The 27,797-nt window shown below is 43.9% G+C and overlaps 1 protein-coding gene across 2 annotated transcripts in view; it reads left to right on the top strand.

Annotated features, from left to right (window-relative positions):
• The window catches only part of Prdm2 (PR/SET domain 2), a 109,594-nt gene that overhangs the window by 65,705 nt on the left and 16,092 nt on the right, over nt 1–27,797 (top strand). Inside the window, exons 1-3 of one of the 2 annotated variants that reach the window (XM_059255343.1) lie at nt 8,386–8,436; nt 12,487–12,597; nt 16,674–21,072. In XM_059255343.1, the coding sequence (XP_059111326.1) occupies nt 12,579–12,597; nt 16,674–21,072 (4,418 nt within the window). In that variant the 5' untranslated portion in view covers nt 8,386–8,436; nt 12,487–12,578. Of the gene's footprint in view, nt 1–8,385; nt 8,437–12,486; nt 12,598–16,673; nt 21,073–27,797 lie in introns of those variants that run through there. The other variant, XM_059255342.1, reaches the window with a different exon arrangement.

Genomic DNA, 27,797 nt, shown 5'->3' with positions numbered 1-27,797 from the left:
CGGTGGCCCTGGTGGTCAGTCAGTCTTGTGATTTCTCTAATATGGGACAACTTTTTGGCCTGTTTCCACAGACTAGATTATGCACTTCACAGTGATATCCACACCTGGACCACAAAAAGGAGGATCAGGTTGTCATTAGCTACAGTTGCTTGGCTTTTTTTTTTTTTTTTTTTTTTTTTTTTTTTTTTTTTTTTTTTTTAAGGATCCCAAATTCCATATGTACTCATCATTAGGAATTTTACCAGCAGCTACATGAACTATCCCAGGAAATATCTTTTCCTTGTTAGTTGAGTTATAAGACTGATGATAAGATGGAGTTTAAATGTAAAACTTGAGTATCTATTTACAGTTACAATTGCATCAAAACAGTAAATTGAGGAATTGAAGATTAATGTAAACTATTCTGTATGCTAAGGTAGTAAATTAATAGTTGTAGTAGAGTGTAGATAATATTAGATCATATGTAGTTTACTCTGTTTCTAGTTAAGCTTTGGGGAAACAAAGTCCTATACATCTCATGAGTAATTGTCAAAAGTACATGAAATTGTCCCTCTTTCAATATCTGTCTTAAAGAATGACATGATCTTTTTTTGTTGCTGTTTTTTATCCTAAGCCAAGATATTGCATTGTACCCACAGGATTCACTGTTAATTACTTCCTTGTTGAGTACAAATCAATTAATGCTTTGCAAAGGGATAACTTTTTAAAATTGAGTCCAAAATGTGTGTGTGTGTGTGTGTGTGTGTGTGTGTGTGTGTGTGTGTGTGTTAGGTGGAGAGGGGAAGGGAAAGTTGCAGACTTACACCTCAAGTGTTAAATGTGTGAAGCTTGGACTGTTTTGCAGCGAGTGAGAATAGTATACCTAGACTTGAAATCCAGGCCAGATTGATTTCTTGCTTTAGTATCAATGTTGCTTTCCATGTTTTTGCCTTTAGTTTATGCTTCTGTAAAATGGGGTAAAATGAACTGGCTGTGATAGTTCACGCCACCTGAACCAGTCTAGGCTACAAAGTGAGAGCCCTTGTCAAAACAGCAACAATAAAGATGAGGATGAGCCCTTCCTTGCTGGTTGCTATGCATCTTTGGTTTATTCCATAGTAATGGAGGTACTAGCACAATTCATTCTGTGGGGACTGTTAGTCCTTGGGCTTACCAGTAAAAATCTAAGAAGTCAACTTTCAACATTTTCTAGATTTAGAAATCTTTGTGTGTTTGCTTTGGAGATGCAGAGTTAAAAAGATTTAATTAGGCAAGCGTTACTAGCTGTCTTGTGGCCTGGAAGAGTCTCCAGACTGCCTCCAAAGCTGCCTTGCTGCACTTGTTCCTGAAACTCACTCACCTGGGCTGATGGAGCTGATCAGATGATCTGTGGCATTTGATGTGTTGCACATACCTGCTCTTCACTGGCTTGTTGGAATGGAGGCTTGTCATCTTTCTTTGTCCCACGCTGTATAGTTCATACCACTCCTGGATGCTGTGTGTTTTAACCAGATTTTATGTGTTTGACATTTTGGATGAAGTTTAGATACATTTCCCCAGAAATCATTAGTCATGAAAGTAACTGTGGAAACATTTCAGATTTCTTCATGCTCTTTATGGGGTGAAGTTAGAAAAAAAGCAAGAGTGTAAAGAACCACTTTCTTAGAAGTTACTAATGAAGTTGGGTTTGAGGGGCGCAAATGGATTTGACAGTTCTGAGAAGTTAGAGAATAAATACACAGTGCTTGCGTGTACTTAAAACCTGACTCCAGTAAGAGGAGGCCGAGACCTTAGTGCGGACTACAAAATGTGATTATGCCCAATATGACTAACTTCACAGAGGGGCCTTAGGTTTTACAAGGGGTTCAAGATATCCTTCACTAAAGATTAAAAACCACTAGTGTGTATATGTTTAATTAAAACATCAACAAAACAGCTTAGGTTGAGGGCCAGAGAGGCATCTCAGCAGGAAAAAGTGCTGACGACTTTAGTTCCATCCCTGGAACCACATGGTGAAAAGAGCACCAGCTCCAGAAAGCTGTCCTCTAACTTCCACACACACACTGTGTACACGCATGCATGCATGCACACACTAAAATAAATGTAAAACGGATGTTCAGATTTGGAAAAAACAAACAAACAACAGATTAAAGATTTGTTAACAGTAACAAAGTCCATAAGTGTAGACTGTACTTGAATCTAATACTTGTAAAGATAGAATGTACTTGTAGCTCATATTGGTAATGCATTGGCATGCATTGATGGAGCATTAATGAGTAATGGGATTCTTTTTCTCTCCTGCTGCATTAGACTCGTACATGCCATAATTATATCAGGTTAGGTTCATGTAAAACTAATGAACAAAACAAATGGCTGATGGAGAAATTTGCTAGAGAATGCATAAGAAGAAACAGAGGCTGTCAACCAACTAAGTGTGGGGAATTTCATGTTTTGTTGAGTGGAATCTGCTGTGAGTACCTTTTACAGATGGTTCTGTTCACAGGGTCTGCCAGGCGACACTGAGAGGCTTCCTCTGTATGCTTGATCTTGCTTGCCCCTCGGTGTCAGTGTCGGCTTGTTAGACCACCAACATGTACCCAGGTGGTTCTCATTTGTTTGCAACAGGGTTATTTCTTATTTCTCAGATCATGGCCCAGGGCTGTGGTGCAGTACTTTCATGTAGGTTTGGGGTTTCTTTTGCTGAAGACCTATTTGATTTAGTGTGCTCCCTTGATTTATGTTAGTTCTTTGAAGAGGAGATGTATGACCTTACACATGAGGCAGATCTCCTGGGAACAGGTGAGATGAGGGACTGGGTTGAGAATGAGAGAGACCTTTTTCCTCAGCTGTGAGCACTGGCCTTGGAGGCCCCCATGCTCTGAACCTGATTCTGACAAGCCTTCATCTTAGTCTTACTCCTGTTCTTGGGAATAGCACTCTTTTACCCTCCTAAATTGGCAGAATAAGAAACATCTATTGACGAAGAGGTGGGATAATCCCTGAAGAGCAGTGCTGAGTTATGGTGTAGTGTTTACTCAGTGCTTGAGCCTGTTGGGAATCAGGGGTCTGCTGGAGGTGGGTAGCTGTGGGTGCTGCTGTGACTTGGAGCTACTTACCTTGCCTAATCTGGTCTGGACTCTCGGCCCTTTTCATCAGCCTCTACTTCCTTCCCTTCCCTCCTGTGTCTGTCCTTCTCCCTCCAGCCAACCCTTCCCCTTTTCCTTCTCAATGAAATACAAATACTTTTGAACAACTTTTCTACACATTTGGCTTTTTGTTATCAGTAAGTCTTTTTGCGGAGGACTCTAACTTCCTTCATGGAAGATCTCTCAATAGTAATATATCTGTATTTTCTGTCTGTCTGTGTGTGTGTGTGTGTGTGTGTGTGTGTGTGTGTGTGTGTGTGTGTGGCTTCTAATAGTGTCCTGTAGCTCAGAGCACCCAAGAAAACCATAAAAATAAATGCCTCTCTACCATTGCATTAGAACCTTTATGCAGTGAAGAAAAAGCAGAGAAAAGGTCTTTTAAACTTACAAAGAACAAGCTTGTGCTGATTTCCTGGTGCATCTGAGAACAGATGGGTTATTAAATGAATGAGAACATCTCTGGTTTTAGGTGGAGACCTATAGGAAAAGTTTGGAACTGAGTTTCAGTGTATTCTATAATCTAAAAATAGTTAGGAGGAAAGTGTCCAATGCTTTGTCTTGCTGAGGTTGCAGGACTGCATAGCAGTGCTGAGATGAGCGTGGCCAAGATTCCTGTTGGAGCAGTGATGTGCCGTTCTTTAGTTATGATAGGGTACCGTGCAGGCACGAGGGCAGCTTGATGAGAGCAAACATGCCAGAGATAGGATTGGGTCGGTGAGCAGTAATGCTGTTGTATTATTGCAGTTGGACTAGAACAAAGTGCCTTCCTTACTCCATAGTAGGGCCATGAGATGAAGTGGTTTTGTGTTTCTGTAAGGGATCCTGTGTCTGTAGCCCTCTAGCTAAATGTAGCAGATCCACTTGCCTACTTGGAGAGTTTTAGAAAATGCAAATAAAACTAAAGGCTAGTTAACATTACTCTCACCAAAGCTGACTGCCAAGATCAGGACCCTCTTTAATATCAATAAGCCTCAACATGATCGTTTTAATGTGGATATTTTATTTAAATAATGATGGGTATAATAACTAAAGAACAGTGAAACAACAGGGAATATAGAGTGTGTATGTCTGTATGAAAGGAGGAAACAGTTGTTTGAAGTTCTGTTACATACAAGAAGCTACAGGTTACACACCTGAGGGTCAATGAGGTGATTTGAAGACTTAAGCAATTCTGGCTGTTTAGTGCTATATTATACTTTGAGTTCCATTTAAATCTCTGTAGCTGTCTTGTGGACTTAATATTTCTGAGGATAGCAGTTTTTATTCCGAGCAGTTTTGTTCTATATACAAGTAGGAGGGAGAAAACAGATAATTTGTTCAAAATGGAAAGTAGAGATTTTTGCCAAAGGGTGAAAAATGGTGTATGTTAATCTTACTCACAGAAGTGTTAATTTTATCTCATTAATTTTGCTTTTGTGTGCATTTCATTTTTGAAAGTCACCCATTCATGAATTTTTCGGTCGTAGAGAACACAGGTAGAGAAAATAGACCTTTCTCTACAACTACATCACCAGGTGCCACCTTCCAGTGTCTTAATGTGTGTATCCTGAGGTCACTTAACATTTACATTTATGATTACTGTAGACTTTTTTGTCATAAGGTCTGAACACATTCTATTTCTGTCATAAATGCCAAGAATGAATTTTAAGTGTCGTATTTTGTCTGTTATGTCTAAATTTATTTCTAAAATATTTTAAAGTAAATTTGTAGTTAATTCATCAAAAGACAGTATTGTAAAATTTAGCATGAGCTCTAAGAGGCCTTTTACCAATTATGGAGAATACAGCCTTCCCTGGTGGTTTGGGGTTTCAGGTGCCTGGAATGCACCACTACAGTGGGGCTGTCAGTGCTCTTTGTCTGCTGTGGGAACAGACTCAGACTTAAACCCTGAATGTTTCACTTTGGAACTGGAGCTACAGATGGCTGTGAGTCACCTGGTGGGTGCTGGGAATTGAACCCTGCTCCTCTAGAAGAGCAGCCAGTGCTCATCTCTCCAGCCTCAAGTTCTTTGCTTTTTAATTGACCAGTTGCTTTCCATATGTTTTTAGATTGGGCATCCATTTTCACTCATAAAGGCTTTTTGAAAAACTAGGAGAGGAAACCTCTAATTAAGTTATAAGGTAGAACAGGCTAGCAACTTAGCTTAGATTTCAAAGATATTTTAATTAGCCTCTAAAATATTTTTTCTTATACCATAGGACTTTAAAGATTCTAAAGAGAAAGGAAAGGAAACTTGATGTTTTCTTAATTTAAATTTGCTGGTTTGTTTGGGGAGCTCTTTCTCGAAATTGGAATTCAAAGCCACTGTATAAATTGTTTTTTTTTCCCCTATTTTTAGAAAAATTAAAAGCAAAGATAAGATTGTTGCTGTGTCCATCAGCCTGTGTGGAAGTGGGGTAGCCTGAAGTGCCACCCAGGCTCTGCAGCAGCCCCCTGGTAGGAGCAGGGTCTCATCAGGAGTTTACACAGCAGAACTGAGGCTCCTGGAGGGTTTCTTCCCGTTGTTCTGTTGGAATCAAGTTCAGAGTCCTGTTTAATACACAGAGCAACTTAAAACCGTGAAGGTTGTATTTTTATTATTTGCCTCAGTGTTGACAGACAGCTCTTTTTAAACTTAGCTGTAGAAAGAAGGTGTGATTGTGCCAAAGTAACTTAGCAATGTTTTACTCTCAGGGAAATTTTGGAGTTATTTTAAGGGAAAAATCTGAGAAATGTGTAGCATGTTACTTTCATTTCTATGAAATGGAAAACGGCCCAGACTCTTATCATTGTCAAGACTGACAGGACCTCTTCCCTGGTGACTACTTGTCTTGGCCACTTTTGACCTTGTTACCAGGGCCAGAGTGTGATGCTTGGTGACCTTTCCAGCAGCCCTTCTGGGCACAGTGTCTCAGACAGTGGTCTCCATCAGTCCTGCCATCTCAGTTTCCTGATTCTCCCTTGAGTAGCTTTTGGTGGCCTACAGGCACACAGCTCCTGCAGTGGCTGGGATTCTTGGTGGAGAGAGAACTTAGCTTCGAGTGTTCCCATATGCACTGGAGAGCACTGAACCACCTCCAGTGGTTGGTACTTTGTCTCCTCCTGCCTCTACTGCCTCACATAACTCTGGCTCTTTGAGGTGTCAACACCGCCATTACCTCTTTATTCTTTGACCTCATTAACACAATCAAAAGGGGCTTTAGCTTTTAAAAATCTTACTGGAGCATGTACTTTGTGTTTTCTCCCAGTTAAACCTTTTATCTGGTTTTTGGAACCTAAGCTTGTATCTCAGCCGTATCCTGAGTGCTCATCAGTCTATAGCTGGCTTTTCCTTACAAAAATGTGGGAAAAAAAGTATAATGAACTTAAGTGCTGTACTGAATCACTCACACTTTGCCTGAGATATAGAAGGAGTCATTATGTCTTATTTTTAAGAGTGAAATTAGGACTTGGAAATGTCATTGACAGGCCTCCTGGAACACAGAGGGTGAAGGAGAGAATTGGTGGGAGTTGAAGTTCCAGATTGAGTACTGACTTGTGATGTGACTTGTGATGTGTTGGGACTTGAGGCAGTCCATATAATAATGTAAAGTTTAGAGCTGGGCAGTCTTCCGAGTTCTCCTGTTCCAGGGTGTTATAGTGGTTCTCATCTTTTTGCTACAAGCAGCTCAGCTTCTCCCATGCCCATCTCCCATGGTGTGTTCACTGAGCCTTTGTTCCCCTCATCCTAGCTCTGGGTGTTTGTTGGAGTCTTTCTGCAGCCTGTTGTGAAAGCAGTGTTCCAGTCTTCAGATTTCCTCAGGGGCAGAAGAAAGAAGGACAGAAGGGGCAGGGGAGTGGGGTGGAGATTCTGGATGGTAATGCTGAGACCGGGAAGAGGAATCCTAAGGATGGAAGATCGTGTTACCCTACTATCTTCAGAAGGAGAACACAAGACAAATGAAACTGAAGAAATGCTGAACTTGAAAGTATGATGTCAGTGATAACCATGGGAAATGGATTTTGTTGGAGTGGTAGGGACAGAAGTTGCTGAGAGGCTGGGCTGGCTGAATGGTAAGGACTAGAGGCAGCAGACAGCCCAGTTTGATGGCCTCTCTTGATACTGTTCAGGGCCGCTCAGACCTTCAGTGACCTTTCATGGCAAAGTGTAGAGTCTCACGGGCAGTCCTGACTGTCTAAATTAGAGTCACTGTGTATCCGAGGATGGTGTGAAAGATCCATGGGCCTGGCTTCTGTGCTGCCTTAATTCTGTTGATACTGAAGACATGGCTAGCTCCCCAGTGAGGAGGCAGCACACAGGGAGAGTTCCATGTAGCTCTAAATTTAGTTCACGTAAATCACTATATGCACGAACTTGACTGTTGTGCTGAATTTTTAATGTTGCTTGATTAGACCTGGAATTTTCTTTGCTGCCTGAACATTTTTAAGTGAAACATTATTCTGTAGAGTTTCTTGTTGTTTGTCTAGTTTATTTGACTAGTAGAACATAGTCCAGATCTGGGTTAAATTATTCATGTGCTGCCTTAAGCAATTTTGATTTTGTAACTCCCACTCTGGGTACGAGCAGTGTAAGGCTGTCTGTTGTCTAAGAAAGCAGCCATTACAGCTGCTGAGTGTCTTTATATGGCAGCTGTTTGACTAGAAAGGCCTGTTTCCTTGGTGAATCATGTTTGTTGAGAGCAGAGTTCTGTATGGTTGACTGATACTTTGTGACGTAAGGTAAAATGAAAATGAAAGAGTGCTTCCTTCCACCTTGACTGCTGTCCTTATGCTGAGTGTGTAGGAGCTTCTTCATCTTTCAGGCTAGCAATGGAGTGTGCTGACTGAGCCCTCCCTGAGCTTAGCAGGTGGCAGCCAGAGAAAGAGCACTTTGAGTAGTGCTGTTGTCACTGATTCTGGCTCCTGAATCTAATCCCGTCTCTGATCTGTGGGGGTCTCTATGAAATTGGAGGCATGGGTTGGTACTGTGAAGTCTAGAGGAATGGCCCATAGTGGTGTGGCATGGTGTCATATAACATAGGCATGGTAAGGGCCTGACAGTAAGCCTAATACATTGATCCTAACTGCAGCAACTAAGGACATAGGAATGGCTTTTTGCGGGGGTGGTGGTATATGAGAGCCTTGACATAGTAGATAATTGCTCTTTGCCTTCTTTTCTTCGTCTTTATGTGCACATTCCTTCCCCTCAACACATCAGGTGTTGTCCCTCATGCTATTCTTGTGGTCATTTCCATTTCGCTTTCCTCATGTTTCATTCCTGTATCTTTCTTGTCTAGACCAAGTGGAGCAGCCAGCTGGCAGTAGCGCCATGTAGGACCCTGCAGAACCCCTGGTAAGTGCACTTGTGTACTTGCCAGCCACCCAGTGGTTCCTCTTGCTTCAAAGATAGAAGCTACAAGTCGTCTCTTCCCTTGAGGAAAGTTCTGATAGGTTATTTCGTTTTCTCTTGTAATCTCTTCTAACGTAACAGACAGAAACCAAATACCTGGAAAGAACTTTCCTGATTAAGGAAATGTGGAAGGTCCCCATCTGTCCAACAGTATTGGTGTTGTATTGACACATAAGTGGGAGCAGAATTTAATTTGTTTTCTGTCATAGATGTACTTGTTCCTCAGGGGTCCGAGCCTTCAGTTTCTCCTACAAAATTGCACTCTAATGGGACAGGCATGTAGCTTTTTTGGTAGCCCCTTCATCTCTAGTCAGAGGGCCTCAGGAGAAGTCTCTTGATAAATGATTCTGATTGAGAAAGTTTAGATATATCAGTCTTAGCTCCATGAACAAATAATAGTCTTACTAGATTCTTGTTGCCACATAATCCATTGTTGTTCACTAAGTTACCTTGGTGGTATCATTTCTTCATCTATAGAATTGTTATATTAGTGTTATTCTAAGAACTTACCATAATTTTTAATAAATATATAGGCCACAGATTCCTGTACGTCTGTTGTGACCTCAAATCTAATACATTGGTATAGTCCAGTGCTCTGACATTTGAGATCTCCTCACAGAGAACAAGGGAGATTTCACTGTGTTCTGAGATTTAGGTTGTCACATTGGAAAAGGGGGCATTGTTGCTGGATCTTGTGGGTAGAGCGCCTCTGCCCACTACATGATGCAGTGAAATATATTGTGGTGAATCAGCAGCCTTCACAACAGAATTGTGGGACTGGGAGTGTCATTTGTGCTGTGCTTGAGAAGCCAGGTTAACTGTTCTGTTTGTGCCTGTGGTGTGCTCTTGTTCATCCTCTGAAGAAGATACAGGAGGTGCTCATCCTGATGTGGTCTGTGCTCACAATGGATTGCATTTCCATGGCTGTGGCTTTACAGTAAATACCTGGGGACTAGAAAACAAACTAATTTGCTGATGAGGAGCCCAGAAAGGGACATATGGTGTGAACTAGCTGTTGTGGTGGTGTTTTGTTTTGTTTTTTAAGGCAAGGAATACAATGTAAATAGTGTTTATCTTTCACATACTTAAGCAGCTACATTTGGAGTATATCACACTGCATGTTTCATTATAATGGAATATTTAATGTTTTGTTTCCATTTGCCTGGTATGCTTCATGTTGCTACTTGGGCATGGTACAGCACTTGGATTGTAGAAAACCTTTGAATTGCCTTGGCAAGGTATCATGGTCAACAGATTGACACCTGTTTTTCTAGAAACTCTTACAGTATGCCTTTATTTCTAATGTATCTGAAGATTATTGCAGAGGCCATGTTTAGATTACTGTTCTCTATTTGAAGACCTGTAGACAGTTAAGTAAAGGGTCCTACTTCTCGGCCTGCTTGAGGACATGGGGGTAGTACTGACGGTGCTTAGAAAAACATGTGGTTTTGATTTAGGAACCACATCTCTGTATCTAACTTTTGAGTGCAGAGTCTGGAGGTTTTGCTGCTGGCCTTGTGATGCTGGAGCAGTTCCACCGCACCATAGCGTCAGATTGTCATGTGTGTGTGTGCGTGTGCGTGTGCGGCATGCATTTTGTGTGTAGTTACTAATCTCATTCAGACTGAACATCATACACAGGAAGGACATAGACACTGAAGGTGAGGGACTGTTGAAAGGGAAGAGGATCCAGATTCTGTTCCACACAGATCCTTCAAGAGTCTTTGTCAGCAGTTAACAGGGTTAGATTAAACAGTGTAAAGTCAATACAGGGGAGTCCAAAGAGCCTCCCTCACTCTGTGGAAGGTGCCTGTGTGTTTCCTAGACTAGCACTGTAAGGGCGAGACAGGGGAGTCTTGAGGGGCCTCCTTCTGTGGAAGGTGCCTGTGTGTCTGACTCTTGTGGTGCTGATAGTATGATTCTTCACCTGGAGATGGAATCAACCAACCATTGCCATGATCCTCTGCCCTTTGACTTCTAGCCAGACCAGAGTGGAGGTGCTTCTGATCATGTGTGTGCTCGTGTTCCAAGCCTCTTTAACTGCAGGGGGAAAAGAACATGTGGGCATAGTGTCAGGAGTTTCTAACCATATAGTTGTAAGAACAACCCCTCTGCCCCCCAAATTAAAAAGACAAAAACTAGGCCTGGAGAGATGGCTCCAAAAAAGATAAAAACTAAGCGTGTTTTCTTATTGGCTAAAGATTTGGGCACTTAAAATGATATTTTAGGATTTTCCTTTTAAAGACTAACAAATTAAATGACTTGTTTTGCGTAGTTTGTTTTCTTGTTATAGCTGTTAAAATTTTATCAAACTCTTTTTAGTTAGTATTTTGTATTACAGTTGATTTCTGTACTTTTGATCTAATGATCTTTTCAGTTGTGCCATTTTGAGTTTTTGGCATTAGTTTTCATCAGTTGTCTTTATTCTTCCTATGATTGTCTGAGACTATCAGAATGTGGTTTCTCTGTTCCGGAGTGATGAGTGGTTTCTTGTCTTTTGTTTTTTTTTCTTTTTGAGACAGGGTTTCTCTGTGTAGTTTTGGAGCCTGTCCTGGATCTCTCTGTAGACCAGGCTGGCCTGGAACTCACAGAGATCCACCTGGCTCTGCCTCCCGAGTGCTGGGATTAAAGGTGTGCGCCACCACCGCCCGGCTCTTGTCTGTCTTTAGCTGAGGTGGACATAAAGGTGGTAGAAGGCTTGTTTAGGAAAAGCAGGGAAACATGGGTTTTTTGGGATGAGGTAGGGAGGGATGGGAAGGGGAGGGGTGGGGAGGGGAGGGGAAGGGAAGGGAGAGGAGGGGTTGAGAGGGGCAGGGTGGGCAGGAGAACAGTGCCAGAAGAGAAGGGAGTGTTTGGTAAGGGACTTGAGACTCACCTGGATCTGATGACCAGTTTGGGGTCAGTCCTTCAGGACTGGACCTGCAGTGTACTCTGCTGTGCTCCTTTGGGGATTCAGTTCATTGCTGTAGCTTCTCAGGAGATGTCATGTTTGAATCTAACCTTCTATGGTTTGGGATCATTTGAAATGCACTTAATATTTATTTCCTGAACTTTGTGCGCCTCTCCCCATGTTATTACTTAAACAAGGGCTATGCTGGCTGATGGAGTTGTTCATGATCACTCTGCATTTGATGTTGAGCCATATTTATCCTTCATAATGCAGGGCAATGCAATGTCTACTGCTGTGTGTGTGTGTGTGTGTGTGTGTGTGTGTGTGTGTGTGTGTGTGTGGTTTTTTGAGACAGGCTTTCTCTGTGTAGCTTTGCTCCTTTCCTGGAACTCACTTGGTAGCCCAGGCTGGCCTCGGAACTCAGAGAGATCCGCCTGCCTCTGCCTCCCAAGTGCTGGGATTAAAGGCGTGTGCCACCACCGCCGGCCTGCAATGTCTACTTCTAAAGTAGAAGTTGCAGTTAGGGATTATCCTAGCTTAACCAATAGGTTATCTTAATAAAAAGGTTCTAAGTTATACTTTATTGTTTCTCTCTAATATGCCTTTGCCTATATTATATGATTTCAAACTTTGGTGATTCTAAAATTTCTTTTGTATCATTATTTTTGTTGTTGTGTTCGAGACACGGACAGGGTTTTTCTGTGTAGCCCCGCTGTCCTGGAACTTGCTCTGTAGACCAGGCTGGCCTTGAAATCAGAGATCTGCCTGCCTCTGCCTCCCAACTACTGGGATTAAAGGTGTGCCCCACCACCGCTGCCGCCGCCCGGCCTGTTACTAACTTTTTGAGAATACATTGTGCATTAATTGAATAGCTGTTGCAGCTGTGACACTGAAGACTAAGCATCTAAAAGTGTAGGACTTAGGAATTTCTGTTTTCTCTGACAGATTTGATGGTATTTACAGTCAGTCATCCATTCCTTTCTTTAGAAATCCAAAATGATAAAATTGCCTACAAATGCAGTTTACTTTGCTTCGGTTAATAATTGTCTCTGAGATCAGAGTGATGTGAATGAATGAGTAAATAAATACATGCTGTGTTTCAGGAAAGAAGAAATCCCAAGAGAATAAAAACAAAGGCATCAGACCCCAGGCCACACAGCTGAAGGCAAGTGAGCCCGACCCCACCTTTGCAAACATGAGAGGCTCTGCAGAAGGTAAGTGATGAGATCTGGTGATCTAGGTATGTGTTTTTACTTCATCCAGTCTTTTGTCTTCTGGCTTGCTCACATGAGAAGTGGTCAAGAACTAGAGAGGGCTCAAATAGCAAGAAAGGCGCCTTGAGTTTAGTATAGAAACTGAACTTTCCACACCCCGCCTCTTCCATATTTGGGACTCTTATGTGTCTTTTCAGTTTGATACAGGCAAATTCACATAGAGACAGGAGCTTGCCCAAGAGTTGTTCATTGTGACACAGACAAGCAGATTTCAGAATACAGGCTGTGACTCGTGCAAGAAACATTTGTGTGTGGGGAGGGGGAGGGGGGTGGGACTATCAATATCTTGAATGCCTTTTATGGTCACTTATTTGCCCTGTTGGTGATGACAACACTCAAAAGAATCACAATTTTTATGCCCTTTTGTGACTCAGGAAAGGATGGGTTCATTGTGTACATGGCCTTCAGGGTGATCGAAGGAATCAGGTAGGAGGTCAGTGTGATTTTTAAACAGAAGGAATTAACTGGAAGGAGGGGAGCTTCCCTCCATCCCTAAACCTCCCTTTGTGCTTTACACAGTGGGGGAAGTGAGATGAGTTCAATATAACGTTTGCCTCCTGAGAGCAAACTTTGCTAAGACATTTGTTTGAACAATACAAAAATTGCTAAACAATTTTTATTTAAAAGTAGAGTTTGAAAATGTAAGAGGTCCCTTTAGTAAGTCAAGAGTTACTGTTCCCTGCTGAACCATTAAACCATGAAAGAGACACTTGATGCTGAGGCCCAGTGTTTGGTACTGCTGGTCAGTCTGAGGGTCACTCTGCCTAGTATAGCTGCTGACCCAGGTCTTCCAGCCCTTATGTTTGAAAGCCCAAGAAGACAGAAAGCATTAGGAATGTTGAGAACCACTGCTTTAGATAGTGTCAAACCAGATTGATCATCAATTGTAGACACTTTTAAAAACTAAGGAAACCACAGATTATCACAGAAAACAAATTCTAGAAAGACCTTTTTAAGCCATGGAAATAGATTCCTGTTGTCCCATGTTGACTTTGGTCCAGTGTTCTGGGTGCTTGTTAAAAATATCTGAGAGCTCATTTAAAATGTGTTACTAACATTATTGATGGCTCTTCCGGCTTGTTGAGAGCACACGGAAAATAGGAAATGTGTCTAAGGGAGAGAAGACTGATTTCTATTTAGAAACAGGAGCCTATTGCTAAGGAGGTAGCAGTAGATGGGAGAAGTAGGACCTCTGTTTCTAGGAAATAGCAAGAGGGCTGATGCCTCCGTGGTTAAGTAACTTTTGTTCTTACCTTTGTATTTGCAGAGCTTGTAGCATTTGGGCGCCCTTTAGCATTTCCTCTTGCCAGTGGTCCCTGTCTGTGGACAGCCTGTTGTATCCCGACAGTTGGGCTGCTCTTTCCTGCCTTTGTCTCATAGCCTGTTGTCCAACAGCACCATTTCCGACTTGGTCTCAGCATTCAGGAAAGTCTTTTTCTCAGTTTCTTCATCCATCCCATAGTTCAGTATCCCAGATGATTCTGCATCCAGATGCTTTCTGTCCCTCATTTTGATTGCCCTCTGTTGCTCTTCCCTCTCCGTCCTTGATCCTTATGAACTTGGGGCTTAGCCTGCATAGCATACTTCACACCACGTATGGCCATTAGTTTATTATAGGATAGTTGCTTGCTTGCTGTGTGTGGCTTCTGCCAGAGGAAAACTTGTACTTGGTAATGATTTTATACTGCTATAAACTTGAGATGTGTGTAGGAGGTAGGGCTAAGGGTCCTGACAGTCTGGTGTGAGTCATGCTGTCTATTGTGCGTGCTCCATGGGGATCTGTCAGGAAACTTGAAGAGTTGGCCAGTTTACTTGGTGTAGAGAAATTGTAGTTCTGCCTCTTTTGCAGAGTTTTCTGAATTCTGAGGGTGACTATGGGAGAAGGGGTTGAATTCAATAGCATAGCAGTTCGTCCTTCTTATTGGGCAGGTGACATTGTGGACCACCCTACCAGCATTCATCCTGCATCTTCCTCTTAGCTCTGATCTGGAAGAGTCTTCTGTTCTCTTCCATCCACAAGTCCTATATTTATAGAGAACCTTGAAAGAGCTCCTAACATTCCTTCTTTTCCCTTCCCTTTGAGAATTTGTCCTCACTGTTCTGCTGTGGCTGTTGTCTTGGTCACCAGACCTCCCTGTTGGCAAATGGAGCATACCCCAGTTTTAGTCCTTTATTTACCCAGCATCCTGCAGCTCTGGACTGAGCAGACCACTCCTTCTTTGTGACTTGTTTCTTGACCTAAAGGCCGTTCCTCACTCTCAGTCCTAGTTTGTGTTCTTTTGCCATGATAAAACAATGACCAAAAAGCACCTTAGGGGAAGAAACAATTGATTTGGCTTATGGGTTATGGCCCATTAATGAGGGAAGCCGAGGCAGGAACTGAAGCAGAGACCATGGAGGAACACTGCTTATTAGATTGCTTCAAGGCTCAAATTCAGCTACATTGTTTTATTCAACCTGGGATTACATGCCCAGGGCTTGCCCTGCCCACAGTAGACTGGACCCTCCAACATCAACCATCAATCAAGAAAATGCCCCACAGACATGCCTATAGGCTAATATACTGGAGGCACTTCCCCAGTTGATGTTCCTTTTTCCTAGGTAGGTCAAGCTCACAGAGATATTAGCCATAACACCCTCTCAGTGTCTGGGATATAGTCCTTCCTTGCCTGTCCACTTTCTAGGTAGTCTGAAGTTCATTGCTCATTAACCTCTCTCCCCTGACGACTTGGGTATAGGCAGGTGCCCAGCCTCTGTGTTGACCTCAAGATTCTTATGAAATTCTACTTAATATCTTCAGTGGGACAACTATATTACCATACCCTAAACTTTAGTTCATCCTAAGTAAACTCATAATTTCTCTCTGTCACACGTCTACACGTGTACGTAGATATCCCTGCTCTTCCTGTAGTCACTGTGGGTTGGTAAGCCGGATTATTGCAGTTTTCTGCAGTCTTCTGGCTTCTCAGTACAGCCAGTTAATAAGCACATTTTGTCAGCTTCATTTCCCAAATACAAGTACCCAGGCTCTGATTACTTCCACCCCCTTCCCCATCCTACTACCTGCATGTCACCGTCCTGCACCTCTCCTAGAGCAATGAGCTCTTCTTACCACCTCCCTCCCTTACCCACCTAGGTTTTCCATTTTTCTTCCAGTGAGCAACCTGATTGATTCTCTTTAAAGTGGAGCCATATAACTTCTCTGTTAGAACCACCTCCCTGTTGACTCAGGGTAATGGCTAGCTTCTCATGGTATCTAGGTCCTGGGTTACCTCTAATCTCATCTCCTGGCCTTTTCCCAACCCTCTCTTACAGCCTTTCCAATCTTGAACCTGCTTAGTGCCGTCTTGACTTAGAACTCATGTATTTGCTGCTTTCTCTGCCCAGTGCATTCTGTCCACCAGGCGATTGCGTGGCTTATTTTCTTTATGTCTCTGCTCAACTGTGGCTTCATTAGCAAGCCCTCCTCTGGACTGTCTACTTTAGGTGGGAATAAGCATATAGTGTCACAAGTAATTGGAGATTGCTGTTTTCTTCAGTGAAGTGCTCCTGATTCATAACAATTAGATTAGGCTTCTAAGCGATAGAAAGTTTCTTTGACTTGAAGAACTGATTATATCAGAATGAGTTCTGGTTTCATCCTTTAGGTACACCTATCAAGAACCTAATCTGATAGGTTCAGGAAGTCCTTTGAATCATGAGAAATTGGAATTTACAACTAGTCTCCTTACAGTTAATACTGACTATTCCAACACCATTGTAGGCACTACGGTTTTTGTAAACAAAAAGCTCAGTATCCTGTGGATCTGCTTGTCCTGAAGTGTCTGGAGTGTTCCCCAGTGCTAAGCAGTCCCTTTCATTTGTTAAGTCAGTGGAAGGTATTTGCACCAGCTACCTCTATAAATGGAGTGTTTTGCTCATATATCTTACTGTCTTCTGGCAGTGAAGTCATAGGAGTTGATCACACGTAGCCAGTGTGTCCTTACCTCTGTGCTTCTGCTCCTCTGTGCCCCTAGGTCCTAAGGAAGAGGACAAGAGGCCTTTGGCTTCTGCACCTGAGCAGCCAGCCCTTCTTCCTGAGGTGATCAGCCAGGATGCAGTTCCACAGGTGGCCATCCCTCTCCCTGCCTGTGAGCCACAGCCAGAGCCAGATGGGAAACAAGAAGTCACTGACTGTGAGACCAATGATCTGGAGGAAGAGGAAGAGGAGGAAGAGGATGAAGAGGAGGAGTTGGAAGAGGAGGAGGAGTTGGAAGAAGATGGGGAGGAAGAAGCTGACATGCTGAATGAAAGCTCTGTGAAAGAGCCAGAAATACGATGTGAAGAAAAGCCAGAGGATTTATTAGAAGAACCACAGAGCATTTCAAATGAAACTTCTGAAGACTCTCCAGACATGGCCCCTCTTCTCCACATCTCTAGAAATAGAGAGGAGGCCAACGGTGATGCGTTTGAAACATTTATGTTTCCATGTCAGCATTGTGAAAGAAAATTTGCAACCAAGCAGGGCCTTGAACGTCACATGCATATCCACATGTCTACAATCAATCATGCTTTCAAGTGCAAGTACTGTGGGAAAGCGTTTGGCACACAGATTAACAGAAGACGGCATGAACGTCGCCATGAAGCGGGGTTAAAGAGGAGACCCAGCATGACACTACAGCCCTCAGAGGACCTAGATGATGGCAAGGGGGAGAATGTCACTTCTAAAAATGAGTCAAGTCCACCTCAACTTGGACAAGACTGTCTGATATTGAACTCAGAGAAAGCCTCCCAGGAAATAATAAATTCATCTTTCGTGGAAGAGAATGGCGAAGTTAAAGAACTTCATCCCTGCAAATACTGCAAAAAGGTATTTGGAACTCACACCAATATGAGACGACATCAGCGCCGGGTTCATGAACGCCATCTGATTCCCAAAGGTGTCCGTCGAAAAGGAGGACTCCTGGAAGAGCCACAGCCACCAGCAGAGCAGGCCCCACCTTCCCAGAATGTCTATGTACCAAGCACAGAGCCAGAGGAGGAAGGGGAAGCTGACGATGTCTACATCATGGACATTTCAAGCAACATCTCTGAAAACCTAAATTACTATATTGATGGTAAGATTCAGACCAACAACAGCACTAGTAATTGTGATGTGATTGAGATGGAGTCTAATTCTGCACACTTATATGGCATAGATTGTCTGCTTGCCCCAGTAACAGTGGAAATTACTCAAAATATAAAGAGCACCCAGGTCTCTGTAACAACAGATGATCTTCCCAGAGAGTCTCCCAGTAGCACAAATTGTGAGTCCAAGAAACGGAGAACTGCCAGTCCACCTGTACTCCCCAAAATTAAAGCTGAAGCAGATTCTGACTCCACAGCGCCCTCATGTTCCTTAAGTTTGCCTCTGAGCATGTCCACAACAGAGGTAGTGTCTTTCCATAAAGAGAAGGGTGTCTATTTATCTTCAAAGCTCAAGCAGCTTCTTCAGACTCAGGACAAACTGACTCCTCCTGCAGGAATTTCAGCAGCTGAGATTCCAAAGTTAGGTCCTGTGTGCGTTTCCGCTCCTGCGTCTATGTTACCAGTGACCTCTAGTAGGTTTAAGAGGCGCACCAGCTCTCCACCCAGTTCTCCACAGCACAGCCCTGCCCTTCGAGACTTTGGGAAACCAAGCGATGGGAAAGCAGCATGGACAGATACAGTTCTGACTTCCAAGAAACCCAAATTAGAAAATCGTAGTGACTCACCAGCATGGAGTTTGTCTGGGAGAGATGAGAGAGAAACTGGAAGTCCTCCTTGCTTTGATGAATACAAAATAACAAAAGAATGGGCAGCCAATTCTACTTTCAGCAGTGTGTGCAACCAACAGCCATTGGATTTATCCAGCGGGGTCAAACAGAAGTCTGAGGGCACAGGCAAGACTCCAGTCCCATGGGAATCTGTATTGGATCTCAGTGTGCATAAAAAGCCTTGTGATACTGAAGGCAAGGAATTCAAAGAGAACCATTCAGCACAGCCAGGCTGTGGTGCTGCAAAGAAGAAGAAACCAACCACCTGCATGCTACAAAAGGTTCTTCTCAATGAGTATAATGGTGTTAGCTTACCTACAGAAACCACACCAGAGGTGACCAGAAGCCCAAGTCCTTGTAAATCCCTAGATACACAGCCAGATCCTGAACTTGGTCCTGATTTGAGTTCCTCAGCCCACACTGTTGAGTCCCCACCAGAAGTTGTTGGTCCTTCATCCCCCTCTCTACAGACAGCCTCCCTGTCTTCCGGTCAGCTGCCTCCTCTCTTGATCCCCACAGAGCCTTCTTCCCCTCCCCCGTGCCCTCCTGTGTTGACGGTTGCCACTCCACCACCTCCCCTCCTTCCAACTGTCCCTCTCCCCACTCCCTCTTCAGATGCGTCTCCTCAGCAGTGCCCCTCTCCATTCTCACAGGCCACTGCCCAGTCTCCTCTCCCAGTACTCTCCCCGACAGTGTCCCCTTCACCCTCGCCCATTCCTCCTGTGGAGCCCCTCATGTCTGCTGCGTCCCCTGGTCCTCCGACACTTTCCTCCTCCTCCTCCTCCTCCCCCTCTTCCTTCTCTTCCTCTTCATGCTCCTCCACATCCCCCTCACCTCCTCCTCTCTCAGCAGTGTCCTCTGTGCTTTCCTCTGGTGACAACCTGGAAGCATCTCTCCCTGCAATAACTTTCAAACAGGAGGAGTCAGAGAGTGAAGGTCTGAAACCCAAGGAAGAGGCCCCACCTGCAGGTGGACAGAGTGTTGTCCAAGAAACCTTCAGCAAAAACTTTGTTTGCAATGTCTGTGAATCACCTTTTCTTTCCATTAAAGATCTAACCAAACATTTATCTGTTCATGCTGAAGAATGGCCCTTCAAATGTGAGTTTTGTGTGCAGCTTTTTAAGGGTAAGACTGACCTGTCAGAGCATCGATTTCTGCTTCACGGAGTTGGGAATATCTTTGTGTGCTCTGTGTGTAAGAAAGAGTTTGCCTTCTTGTGCAATTTACAGCAGCACCAGCGAGATCTCCACCCAGATGAGGTGTGCACACATCACGAGTTTGAAAGTGGGACCCTGAGGCCCCAGAACTTCACAGACCCCAGCAAGGCCCATGTGGAGCATATGCAGAGTTTGCCAGATGAGCCTTTGGAAACTTCTAGAGAGGAGGAGTTAAATGATTCCTCTGAAGAGCTTTACACGACCATCAAAATAATGGCTTCTGGAATAAAGACGAAAGATCCAGATGTCCGACTTGGTCTCAATCAGCACTACCCGAGCTTTAAACCACCTCCATTTCAATACCACCATCGAAACCCCATGGGTATTGGCGTAACGGCCACAAACTTCACTACCCACAATATTCCACAGACTTTCACTACTGCCATTCGCTGCACGAAGTGTGGAAAGGGTGTTGATAATATGCCTGAGCTGCATAAACATATCTTGGCATGTGCATCTGCAAGTGACAAGAAGAGGTACACCCCTAAGAAGAACCCAGTGCCCCTGAAACAAACTGTGCAACCCAAAAACGGAGTGGTGGTTTTAGACAACTCTGGAAAAAACGCCTTCAGACGGATGGGGCAGCCCAAGAGACTGAGCTTCAATGTTGAACTCAGCAAAGTGTCTCCCAATAAGCTCAAGCTAAGTGCACTGAAGAAGAAAAATCAGCTGGTCCAGAAAGCGATCCTTCAGAAGAACAGATCTGCAAAGCAGAAGACAGACCTGAAGGACACTTCTGAGGTATCCTCGCACATTTGCCCTTACTGTGACAGGGAGTTCACATACATCGGCAGCCTGAATAAGCACGCCGCTTTCAGCTGTCCTAAAAAACCCCTTTCTCCTTCCAAAAGAAAAGTTTCCCATTCATCTAAGAAAGGTGGCCACGCATCACCTGCCAGCAGTGACAGAAACAGCAGCAGCAATCCCCGGAGACGGACCGCAGACACGGAGATTAAGATGCAGAGCACGCAGGCGCCCTTAGGCAAGACCAGAGCTCGGAGCTCAGGCCCTGCCCAAGCCTCACTGCCCTCCTCATCCTTCAGATCCAGACAGAATGTCAAGTTTGCAGCTTCAGTCAAATCCAAAAAAGCAAGCTCTTCATCCTTGAGGAACTCCAGTCCTATAAGAATGGCCAAAATTACTCATGTTGAGAGCAAAAAATCCAAGGCTGTTGCCAAGAGTCATTGTGCTCAGCTCTCAAGCAAATCGTCCCGAAACCTGCATGTGAGAGTGCAGAAGAGCAAAGCTGTTGTACAAAGCAAGACTGCTCTGGCCAGTAAGAAAAGAACAGACCGCTTCATAGTGAAGTCTAGAGAGCGGAGTGGGGGCCCTATCACCAGAAGCCTTCAGCTGGCAGCTGCTGCAGACCTGAGTGAAAGCAGGAGAGAGGACAGCAGTGCCAGGCATGAGCTGAAGGACTTGAGGTAAGCCCTGAGCTCGGGGAGGTGAGGACCGCCAGGAGAGCTGTAGCCAGCCTGGAGCATGGTTTTGTTTCCCCCTCCTATAAAATGTTGACGTGAGCTTTTTAGCAAAGTGGCAGTTGCATAATTTGTAGCATACCCTTGCTGCTTTGGCTGCTGTACAGATGAATAAATACATTTTATTTCAGACTTAGTACTCACAAAGTGGTACCATTTCTTTAATTTCTGGATGGAGCTTGAACCCATTTCCCCATGTGAAAAGATGAGGTTCTCTTAATTTACATCTTGAGCAATGTTTCAGTGCCACTCATGTTGGTTCCTGGTCCTACATTCCTTAGGGTGAAGTGGGTCACAAGTCCATTAGCAACCACAGTGCACTCTTTTATAGTAGTTTGTGACTTAAGCATACTTACTAATGTCTAAGACTATGTTTATTATTAATGCTTCCATTTGCTAGTGTTTGAATTTTAAAAATTTACCATGTTGCTTAAAAATAAAATACCATATATCTTAAAAATGCCTTATATTCCCCCTCCAGCCCTCTGCTTACAGCCATAGTGTGATCAGCAGTCAAGGTTCCAATGGGCAAGAAGAGTGGAATAGGCACTGAGATTGCAGGGAGGCAGGGCCCTGTGGCCCTGAGGCTCAGTGCCTTCCCCGTAACATTAGATTTCATTTCATCTAAGTTGACCTTACTGCCTTATTCCATGTTCTCCTCACATTACAAACAGTTCTCAGGGACAGACAGGATGATGTTTTATGGCCCTAGTTCAATCTGTTACATTGACTTCTCAGGCTGAGTTAATATACACTTGGAATTCCCAAATAATGTTCCCATGTCCCTAGTCAGTGGCCATCAGAAGGCATCTCTGCAAATACTTGGACACCTTGTATGCAGCCTGCTTTGATTCTGGACTGTCATGGCTATAATTCTGGGTGTTGGAAACAAACAGAATGAGGGACAGCTGTGGAGTGACTTGTTTTGGAGAAGACCTAAGCATACAAAGATTCCAGTGTCACTGTATGACGATCAGGTAGAGTTCTTGGTGCTAGTGTGCCTTGAAGCATAGCAAAAGAAAGCTCTAGATAATGGGCACCAACAAAGGCTGATTTCAACGATTTACTGTAGCACTGAATGATTGGAATTTTTTAAAGGTACTTCAAAATGTGCTGATTGTTAGTTGCTATAGATCTGGTCATCTTTGGCCATACCGGTGCATAGGTGGCATCGTGGAGTTGGTTGTGGTGATAGAAAGCACTGTTTTCAGTCATCAGCGCTCCCTGCTTGTTACTGGCCTCTCTTCTAGAGAGTTCTACACCAATGGAACATTACTGAACCATCATTTTTGTGGGTTACCATGCAGAACACCTCCAGGTGGTTGATGCTTTAGAATCTACTCTGTTCTAGTATTTTCTAAACAAATTTCCTTTCTTACTGGATCCTGTTTAGACTTTTCAAGGGTAAATGTATGAAAACATAAGAGCTGAGTGTGCATGTATAAGTTCACTTGTTTCACTCTTACCTGGTGTTGTAAAGACTCCTTAAGGCTAAAGTGCCCCAAAATATATTTCTCATCTTTGCTCCAGTAAATTTAAACTATTTTGGTAGTTAACAGAGTTACATTGCTGGAGTTAAAGGTGGTCTGAAAAGAATCACTTAAAGGAACGGATAACGAAAACATGAGCAGTGTGCTCAGTAATAGACAGTGCAGTAGATGTCCCGGTGGCTAGTCCTTTTCCTCTGTGAGTCATCGCCCCTGCGTTGTAGACAGATCTGCAGGATGCTGGGCATCAACCATTGGGGCTACAACCTCATGAGCTGTTTTGGACAATTAAAAACCATATGTCCAATGGAACATGATGTTTGACTGTCTAGACATAAGACTGGGCATTTGTGCAGAGTATGTTTTGGTTATTAGTATCCCATCGCAAATGTAGACAACAGTAGGAGTCTTGGCTGCTAACATATGTACACCAGGTGTTCTCTAACTCAGGGCCGATACAGGCTAGACTGAGCTCATTCTTAGTGCTTGTGTGTTGTATACTGACAAGAGAGGAACGTTTACTGACAATGGTCCTCTGCCCCAAGCTCCCGTGCTGCAGGGATTTGCTTTCCTCAGCTCTGCAGAACTTGCAACTCATTCCTTCTTGCTTGTTGTTGATTGCAGCAAACCATGATTATTTGAAAGCCATCGTAGGGTTCTGCAATTTTTCAAGGACATGACTGCCACTAGCCACATGCATGTAACCAGAACACAGCATTGAGCACAGGACTCCACAGATTATCAGCTGGCCACTGCCTGGAGCACCAGTTGATATGCCATTCTGGGGGTAAAAGGCCATGTGCTCCAAATGCTTTTCTCACAACAAAACCACACACACACACACACACACACACAAGCAGGTGACCCTTGTCCTGAGTGTGTAGCACAGTTTACCTGGGCCTTCTTGCTCCTGCTTTTGGATATGTTGCTGAGGATTCCTTGCCAGAGAGGAAATCAGATTCTTACCATGTTCTTCCCTGTAATCCAAAGGGCCGCTCTATCCAAGCAACATTTTCCACAACACCCCCACCCCCATGTCCAGAAGTTAGAAAGCTAGAAAAGAAGCAACTTCAGGACAGGTTCTCCACCACCAGCACCAAGTGCTGAGTTAACAAAGTACCCCTCTCCGCTGACAGCCCCACCCACCATGGGTGAGAAACAGCCCTGTGTCTTTTGGAGCCGGTGTGGAGTTTCTAAAACTCTAAGAGTCATGTATGTGTTTCTGTCTTAGTGACATTTGTCTTATAGTCATTTCACTTTTTTTTTCTTTAACATAGTCAGTTCATATAAGGTTGTGTTATGTTGTCATCTGTCTTCAGTTTTCTTATTTTCTAGGAACTTCCTGTAGAAAAGCCCCCACCCCCACAAAACAAACCTTAACTGACTAAAAGGTATTGCATTCTCAACTTAGGGTAAGCACTACGGCAAAGGACGTGAACTCTACCCAGCTTGCAAGAACATACAGCTGCTTGCCAGCAGGCTTCTTGCCCTGGTTAGAGTCAGGTTAGAGTCTCTTTGGTGTGTTCTCACATGTGTGCTGGGCTCTCGGGGAACTGAGATCCAAAGAGCAGGATGCCATAAGACGGGCTAGATGAACTGGCTCCCTCCACATCACTGGACTGGCAACTCAACTCTGAGTGTGGCCCTTGAGTCTGGCAGGGAGCAGACAAGGGAGTGATTGAACTGAACCTTGCAAAGCAAGTGCTCTTGTTTATCAGTGGTCCTTGTAGTTTCAGGAATAGCTGATTGGGTGCACTCACTTCAGAACGCTTGCTTACACACCAACCCTTGATGCCTTCCTTTCTTTTGCCTGTATTACACAGAGAGGCATTTAGCCTTTGACTCTACCCTTTGACTCTTAAGAATCACAAGCAGATTGCCAGTATAATACAGAGGAAGCCAGATTGGATATGGACTCCTTTTTATGGCTCTATCAGTGTCATGTTTGTTTATCCCAAGTGGATGTTATCCTCTCACTGCCTGGCACTAATTTATAGCTGTTGTGTTATGAGATGCTATGTAGCAGTGTATCAGAATATGGAAAGCATCCAGTCCTGTATAGCTGTCTGTATCAGCACACCAGGCCTTACACTTGAGTCTCAGTAGATTGAAAGCAGCAGACTGGCCTCTTCCTTCTGAAGTGGATCAGTACCACTTCTCCATGAGTCCTGACGCTTCCCCCAAATTCATGACTGAGTTGGTGGAAAATGGCTACATTTTATTCATGCTGTGTTTTGTACTCAACCTTAAAAGTAATCTACCTCTTAAAATTTGTAGTTTAATACTTGTTTGATGAATTTGTGCCACTTTAACCTTTCACTGTCATTCCCATTTTGTTACATTTCTGTTAAGGAGACTTGGTGTTGAAATACTGTATAAAGTATTTGTAGCAGTTTAAAAATAAAATATTTAAAATTATTTCAATTGTTTTGGGTGCTTCAATTGTATTATGTGATTTACATCTTATATTTCTGTTTGCATTGTTAACCTGGACAGTGTCTGCTGTACCGAAGTGTGCTGTTAGTTATTTTGTTGCTTCTTGTTGCAGAGTGCTATAAAGACTATTCTAATGGAAACATTAAAATTTATCATTTGACCTACAAAAGGGATTGGTCATTGATCTTAACCAATGTAGCCTTGACAGAGTTTATTACAGACATCCAAGAGTGATGTTTGCTATTTTGCCCTCTTAGAATGGATACATCCTCTGCTTGTTAGATGGCTAAGAAAGATTTTTTTCATGTTATTTAAAACACCTGATACCTAGAGGAGACTTGGATGACACACATTCTATATCATTGTAACCAATAAACACTTTGTAAACACTTGTGAAAGGACTGCATTTTGTCGGAAGGGGGAGCAGGCTACTTGGACCTTGTTTGGTGTGTAGTCTGTGTAGTCAGCCATTGACCGGGGACCTCTCTCTACCTGTGTCTGTGTGGCGTCAACTGGGTTTTGCTAATTGCAGTTGATTCCTCTTAAGAGGGTAGACACTTAGCTGGATCAAGATTGTGGATTATGAGAACAGTTCAAAGGACGGGGGGTGTTGTTACCTGAGGTCTCAACTGCATCTGAGCTGCCTGCAGTTTAGTTTCCAGATTGACTGCTTCCAGGCATGAATCAGAGAAGCTTGTGTTAAGTTTCTTCTAGGGGCTTTAATGTGTGTGTATAGGAGGCATTTCCTGTAGTCTGACACTCTGTCACTTCTCATCCCAGAGCCCACTATCTGGCCTTCCTCTAGGGAGGGAACTGCAGGCCTGACAACTTAAGTGTCCAGGTATTCATAAATCTACCTACCAGGTTCTAAGAAACCCAGTGAGAAGGAGGGGATGGTGATGGAAGTTGGAAATGCCTTCAGCAGTTGTTCTTCTAAATGCTGTACACAATTGCATGCAGATGCACCACAGTGCTCTGCCAGGAAGCCAGATCTTGGAGGTACTCTTAGAGGTACTCTGAGAAAGAGAAGCAGCATCCCTCCCACCCTGTCTGCTTAGGGTTCATTCATTGGACTGTTGTCCTTTCCTAGTGTTTGGTGGGTTAGCCTTGGGTGAGTGCTCTTTTCTGGATCTTAGTTTCCAGTGTGCAGAAAGCAAGGAGTGGACTGTTGCTGGACCTGCATGCTGGCCCACCCACACTGGTAAAGAACAGGGTGTGCTACTCCCATTCTCCATGGTGTCCCTGGCTCTGACAGAGGCACTGGAACCTCAGACACATTTGCCAAATGGGAGAGCTCCCAAGAAGCCATGCCATCCATGTCCATCTGGTAAAGCAGGAGCTGTTCCATTCCAGTTCCTCTTACCTTTTATGCCAAGTGAAATATTTGTTAAACATTAAAAAGCTAAACGACTAGAGCCTTCTGTCCCTTGTACTGTTTGGAGGCCCCTCACGTCATTTCCAGGGACGATCCCATTCTGGCTGTTGTAAGCTCCATTGTGACAAGTACTTCCTGGCAAGAATAGTTTCTAGAGTCTTTAACATGTGCCAGGCTCCATTCTAGATACTTTAATATATGTTAGCCAACAGAATGAACAAAAATCCTGGCCCCAGGAAGGTGCAGCGCTGCGTATCATTAATCAGGAGTCAGAGGCTAACATAGCCAGCCAGGGTTACATAGTGAGACCCAGTCCCAAAAAGCAAAGCAAAGCAAAAACTGCTGACCTCTGTGAGTCTGTGGTTTCCTAGCGATCTTTCCTCTGGTGTCATACTTCATATTTGGGGTGTTGTCCTCATGTCATCGTCCCCCAAGCTGATTGATGAGAAAGGTGCAACCAACTTGATGCTTGAGTGCTGATGACTGGGGAATGCAGATTTTCATACTTAGATCTAAATGCTTACTGCCATCCAAGTTCACTTTACGTGTGGTGTGCCTTTGGATATTGAGGTTCACTTGTACTCAATTGATGTCTATAAGAAACTTAGCCGGGCAGTGGTGGTGCACGCCTTTAATCCCAGCACCCGGGAGGCAGAGGCAGGTGGATCTCTGTGAGTTCCAGGCCAGCCTGGTCTACAGAGCGAGATCCAGGAGAGGCACCAAAACTACACAGAGAAACCCAGAAGAGAAAAAAGAAAAAAAAAAAAAAAACCAAAAACTTCATAGAGGGTAGTTTACTTTGAAAATGTGTTAGAGCACAAGTAGACTGAGAGGATTATGTGAATATACAGGCCACTTTGCAGGTGCCCTAAGGACTTGGCTGATGGCTAAGGAGAATGGTTTTGTCTGTTGGCTTTCCAGATCTGGCAGCCAGCCCCTAGCCTTCCCTCCCTGATACCAGCCTGAGATTGTCATTTGCCCATCTGGTCCCAGTGAACTTTCTGCTAGAGCACTGTTGTGTATTTGGAAGTGTGGGCAGGCCATTAAGAGAGAGCCACATCCTTTCTGGCCCAGGGTTTCTGCAGTTCACTAGAAGAGCCCTCTCAACTTAGACTATGAGCCCCAGGAGTGCTGGACAGTTTCTGCTTTAAATATTCTGGCTAATTTCAGCCCATGAACAAGAGTTTGAGTGTGCAGCTCCATCCCTAGAGGATCTGTGGGTTCTTGAGCCTTCTGTTTGCACACTTAATCCTCACGACCATCCTGCAGGACACTCTGCAGAAGTCCCTGAACCCTGAGCTCTGGACTTACAGACATACGCACTGGTGGCACAGGACTGGTGTGCGTGTAAATCCTAGGGGAGCAGGAGCAGC

Source organism: Peromyscus eremicus, chromosome 2 (assembly GCF_949786415.1).
Source record: "Peromyscus eremicus chromosome 2, PerEre_H2_v1, whole genome shotgun sequence".
NCBI lineage: Eukaryota > Metazoa > Chordata > Mammalia > Rodentia > Cricetidae > Peromyscus > Peromyscus eremicus.
Note: the sequence above shows the minus strand (reverse complement) of the source record. Positions and strands in the feature narration are given on the sequence as shown.